The 5,561-nt window shown below is 33.4% G+C and overlaps 1 protein-coding gene across 3 annotated transcripts in view; it reads left to right on the top strand.

The window, feature by feature from the left end:
- Nucleotides 1–4,924, top strand: part of LOC107629131 (protein ALP1-like) — a 10,080-nt gene extending 5,156 nt beyond the window's left edge. The window contains exons 1-3 of one of the 3 annotated variants that reach the window (XM_016331834.2): nucleotides 471–599; nucleotides 763–959; nucleotides 3,312–4,924. In XM_016331834.2, the coding sequence (XP_016187320.1) occupies nucleotides 818–959; nucleotides 3,312–4,357 (1,188 nt within the window). In that variant the 5' untranslated portion in view covers nucleotides 471–599; nucleotides 763–817 and the 3' untranslated portion in view covers nucleotides 4,358–4,924. Of the gene's footprint in view, nucleotides 1–470; nucleotides 600–759; nucleotides 960–3,311 lie in introns of those variants that run through there. The other 2 variants (XM_016331833.2, XM_021117828.1) reach the window with 2 other exon arrangements.

Here is a 5,561-nt window from a genome sequence, read left to right on the forward strand (position 1 = left end):
ACAAAAATGTATATATAAATAGTAATAATATTCTTTGACATCTCTTCTTTTTATTCACAGAGTCGGTTTGTTATATGTTGCTCAAATTCATTTCATGTGCAGACACACAACACATTATCTTAAACACTTAATAAAAAGAACAAAAGCCAACCCATATGTTTTGGTGCTACTTGGAGTTACTACTGCTACCTTTTATATAATAAAAAATTAACTATAAAACATAGTAAACATATTAAGTGATTCGATGTTAGTTGTTTTAATTATTTTAATAATTGATTTTAATTATGTATATATTTTTTCAAATAAAATTTTTTATTTTTTATAACTAAAAGTGTTAAATGATATAAATACAATTTTTTATATCTTAAATTATTAAATTGAGAATCACAATGAAATTTAAAGGTAATAAAATAGATTATGAAAAAAAAAAATTGTAACTTTTATTTTTAGTTTTTTCACCAAAGCTATCTCCTTTGTTGCATGCTTTAAAACTTTGAAGAACGCCTCACTCACAAAAACACCCCATTTAACATTTGACACTGCCCCGAAACTTGTCATTCCTATTCCCACCACCATCTCACAACTCTTCACTCTCTAAGGTTTGTATTTTCTTACTCTAATTATATTATATATATTTATTTATCTATTCTGTCACCATAATAATGATATAATATATGTATGTATGTATGTGTGTATATATATATATATGTATATATATTATTCTTTTGGTTTGATTTGTTATTTTACTGTGAATTGCAGCAGGTTTTTCCCTCACCCCAAATTCGTGGTGTGGATTCGAATTTGTTTGTTGTGGCTGATGATGGGTGCTGTGAGAGGTTACAAGAAGAGAAAAAAGCAAGACAAGAAGCATGATGAGAATGGTTCTTCTGCTTCTGGGTCCCCTCAAAATAAAGAGGGTCCTCTAGATTGGTGGCATGACTTCTCAAAGAGGATTAATGGTTTAGTTCTCTTTCTTCACTTTCACTGTTTCTTAATTCGTGTCATGTTTTTTTTTTGGTGTTTTCATGTTTGTGTTTGTTTTCATATGTTTGATGTTATGGCTTTTTGGTTTCTCGATGAATCTTGCTGTCATGGGGTGTCTTGTGTTGGTATCTTAACATCTCTAATTTTTACATGATTTCAGTTTTTTCTTGTTTTCTCATTGAAATTCGACTTGTATTGAATCATGCCAATGCATTTTGAGTTTTGATGCATGAGCTATGGATCCCTAATTTGACTCTCGAGTTGACTGTTATTCCGAACCATTTGGCTTACCAATCAAGAAATGTTTAGTGACATTGTATGATAACTATGTAACGAAGCCTACACTTGTTATTGTATCATGTAGATATAGTACATTATGCGTCGAGTAACGAAAATCCAAACAGAGAAGGACCTTCTCCTTCCTTAAGTAGTGTCGAGGTTTCTAACCTCGCCATAGGCATAGTGCAACTTTGTAACCTATGTCCCTTTAAGTTGCCCTATAATATGTGAAGGGAAGATAACTGTTTAATGTGAAATGTGATATCAAGCTTCGTGTTTCTGGAATATCAAGCTTCGTGTTTCTGGAATCGTCTAAATGCTTATGCTAAGAAATTACAGGCTATACATGTATATGTGACTGTTACTACTCAATAAATTACCAATTCATCAAATGCCTATGAACAAGTATATGGAAATTTAGAACTTTACTGCCATTACTATATTGTTGTGACTTGTGATTGGTTCTTGTAACTCAAAGTTTTGTTTTTCTAGAGGGAAATTACCATTTAAGGAAAATACTAATCAACTATGATATGGTTTGCTTATGTGTTTCTGGCTGTGTAGCACTTCTCTACTGTTATGCTCATTACTCAATAGACTGTGTCTCTGCAATTCCTGTTGCTAAATAACTAGTAGCAAGAAGAAAGAGTAGCAATTAACTAGTAAAAGGCATAACTAACCTTGATAGAGGTTTTATTCATAGTGGCAGAGCAAATTTTAGTTTTATATCCATGCCCTCAACAGTTTATAAATAGTTATTTTTATTTATAAATTTTGAGAAGGGGGGGAAGCAATTGACCTTCTTTTTGTTTCAAGTCGAACAGCTCTCATTTTATTGGTTAGTTTCAAGGTGTAGTGCAGTTTCTATGTTTTAATACTATTTTAAACATGGATGGTGAGCATATTCTCAGTTGTTGGTTTTCGTGAAATCAATTCCATGCTAACAGGGATGCTGAATACATAATATGCTGTAGAATGAGAACAAATACTCTTCACGTGTTCAAAAGTTTGCTGATAAATTTTACAATTACTCTAATTATTTATCTGTTTCTTTTACATTACTCTTAGATAAATTATATCTGTTTGTCCTTGCTTTTTTTATTTTTGAAATGGTTCATCTCTATGATGTAGATCAGGCTGCAGCTATTTAAGCAAATGCTACCAAGATATAATATACCACATTTTCTGAAACTCTTTAGTACAGCTACTTGATTTTAATTCAATTTCTGCTGCTGAAGGAAGTTACCACCAGCATTGAATCAGGGAAAAAATAGTTTTTTGTTTAGTTTATTAAGTAATGTTAGTACCAATTATAACAGACGATTCAGCATCATGTTTCTAGTTGGCATCCTCCTTTAGTTAATCACTTACTAGTGATTGTTTGATTGATTGCTTAAAGTGATAAGTCCGCGTAAAATAACAGATTTCGAGAAACCCATCATGTTCACAAGTAATTTGTTTATTCTCAGCTTTTATAGTCCGTCAAACGGTGGGTTTAGTAGCAGAGATACATTGATCCACAGATGCTGTTAATTATTCAACTCAAATTTTCAAAGGTTTTTATGAAGTATACTAGGATTGTGTCATAACATTATGCTATAGTTTTTTGCAGATCTGTGTTTTTAGTAAATAATCAATCGAAGATTGTGAGCAAGTGCTTGCATAGGAAGTAACAAGCATAAGCATTTTGCGAAATTTATCGTAAAGGAATAGCTTATTGATTTTCCATAATTTTGGGGAAACTAGAAACAACCCGTGCTGCTTTTATCTTAAAAACAAAATCAATTGCCATGAATCTTTAGACATTTTTATGTTAGGTTTGTGTTTATTTGGCAACTTACATCTATAATTAAGACATATTTCATAATTTACATATATATGAACCTTACCTTATTTCATAACAAAGTTTATGGCTCTTGATCTCTGTCAGTAACAGTTAGATCCTTCAAGTGACCCATTTCTTTTAGAGATAGCGAAGGAGAATTGCTTTTCCTTGAACGAATTATAGTTATCGAAAACTCTAGAGTTCTTAACGTGTTGCTTTGCAGGTCTTCAGCAGTCTCCATCAAAGTCTTTGGATAGCTTTCAGTCTGTTTTCAAGATCTCAAGAAACACATTTGAGTACATATGCTCACTTGTTAAGGAAGATATGAAGACAAAATCAGCACATTTTATATTTACAAGTGGCAAGCCAATGTCTTTATACGATCAGGTAGCCGTGGCATTACGAAGGCTGGGATCGGGTGATTCGCTGGTCACAATTGGTGACTCGTTCGGGCTAAACCACTCAACAGTCTCACAAGTCACTTGGCGATTCGTCGAATCCATGGAAGAAAGAGGGCTACACCACTTGCAATGGCCTACTGAATCAGAAATGGTTGCAATCAAATCCAAATTCGAGCAAGTACGTGGCCTTCCCAACTGCTGTGGTGTAATTGATGCTACACACATTACAATGTGTTTGCCTGCCTCAGAACCTTCGAGTAACGTGTGGCTTGATCACGAGAAGAACCACAGCATGGTCTTGCAGGCGATAGTGGATGCTGACATGAGGTTCCGTGACATAGTCACCGGCTGGCCAGGTAAAATGAAGGATTGGTTGGTGTTTGAGAGTTCAAACTTCTGCAAACTTTGTGATAAAGGAGACAGGTTGAATGGTAAGACATTACTTGTCTCTGAAGGATGTGAAATAAGGGAATATATTATTGGCGATTTAGGCTATCCTCTACTGCCTTACCTCCTTGTCCCCTATGAAGGAAAAGAGCTCGCTGAGCCAAAGGCGAATTTTAACCGGCAGCATTTCGCGACGCGGATGCTGGGGCAGAGGGCGCTGATGAGGCTAAAGGAGATGTGGAAAATCATTCAAGGATCAATGTGGCGGCCGGACAAACACAGGTTGCCGAGGATCATTCTGGTTTGCTGCTTACTTCACAACATTGTTATCGATATGGAAGACGAGGTGCAGGATGAGCTTTCTTTGGCTCACAATCACGACTCCGATTACCATCAACTGATATGTGGAGCTTCAGATGCAAAGGGAGCATCACTGAGAGAAAAGCTCTCTCTCTACTTGACTAGAATTCTGCCTCCATGATCATCATACTCTGTTACTTTTTGAAATTCATAGTCTAAGTTGAGGTTTTAGAGCAAACGGATTTTAGAGTAAAATGGAATCATGGTTACTTGCTTGCGTGCATTTTCATTTTCTGTTTTCATTTTTCAAAATTTCGTGAAAGAAAAAGAAAATAGGAGATGAAAACAGGAAACAAAATTGTATTGTTTTCACTATTTTTCTTTTTCTCTTTACAAAATTCTAAAACAGAAAACAGTCAAACTGGAAAAAAAATGAAAATGTGAACGAAACGCGGCTAAATTTTTTCCTTTCATCCTTTTCCCTCTAAAATCTCAGCTTACAAATACACTTCGCTTGTGATAATGATCTTTCTCTTTGATTTCTTTGAGGATCAACATAGTGGTAAACTCATGTCAACTTAAATTTCTTAGTAGAATTAACAGAGTTGATCATAACTAGGTCAATTGTACTTGGATTTGAGTAATATTTTCACATTACATTCGTGGATGCTATTTGAAGAATCATGTGTAAATACTTATGATTTCAGATGCTTTTGTTATGAACCTTACTAGGAAATTTATTACTGAACTTGAGGTTATTGTTGTTGAACTAACTCATTGGATCCCTCTCTTTATAATCTTTCATAAATTATTAGGCCTTTTTTTTGGCGCAAATGTTTCTTGACTGAGAAACTTATGTTTTTTTTTATTATTTAAGATAGATCAGGAAAATGAAGCGCGTTTAAATAATAACGGTGTAATAATTTTATTTTTGTACAATTTGTTGATTAAAAAAAATGGAACATAATAGTGCATAACCTTTAAATTTTCTTGATAGTAGTTAAAAAGGTAATTTTCTTAAGTCAAGTTTTTTTGCATAAGCTGTTCAAGTCACATAGTATTTTCAAGGTTTCTATAGCAAAGGTTTTTTCTTTACCTATTTTTGGGACTTTAAAGATTTTTCTTATATATTTAAAACTTAAAAGGAAATCCTAAACCGCTAAACGTATTTGTTGGAGAGCTTTCTATAACTTAATTGAGTAATTGACTCATCGTAACTACTTTGACTTAACGAAGCTTCTGCATTGGAACACTTGTCTTGCTTCTGCTGACTTCTTTCTTCGTTTCCTTGCTTTATTCTCACAAATTAAACTTTAGGAATTTCCACATTTATCTTTTATTTTAAATATTACGAAAATAGATTCTTTTAATTTTTTTTCAATTTT

This window comes from Arachis ipaensis, chromosome B03 (assembly GCF_000816755.2).
Source record: "Arachis ipaensis cultivar K30076 chromosome B03, Araip1.1, whole genome shotgun sequence".
In the NCBI taxonomy this organism is placed as follows: domain Eukaryota; kingdom Viridiplantae; phylum Streptophyta; class Magnoliopsida; order Fabales; family Fabaceae; genus Arachis; species Arachis ipaensis.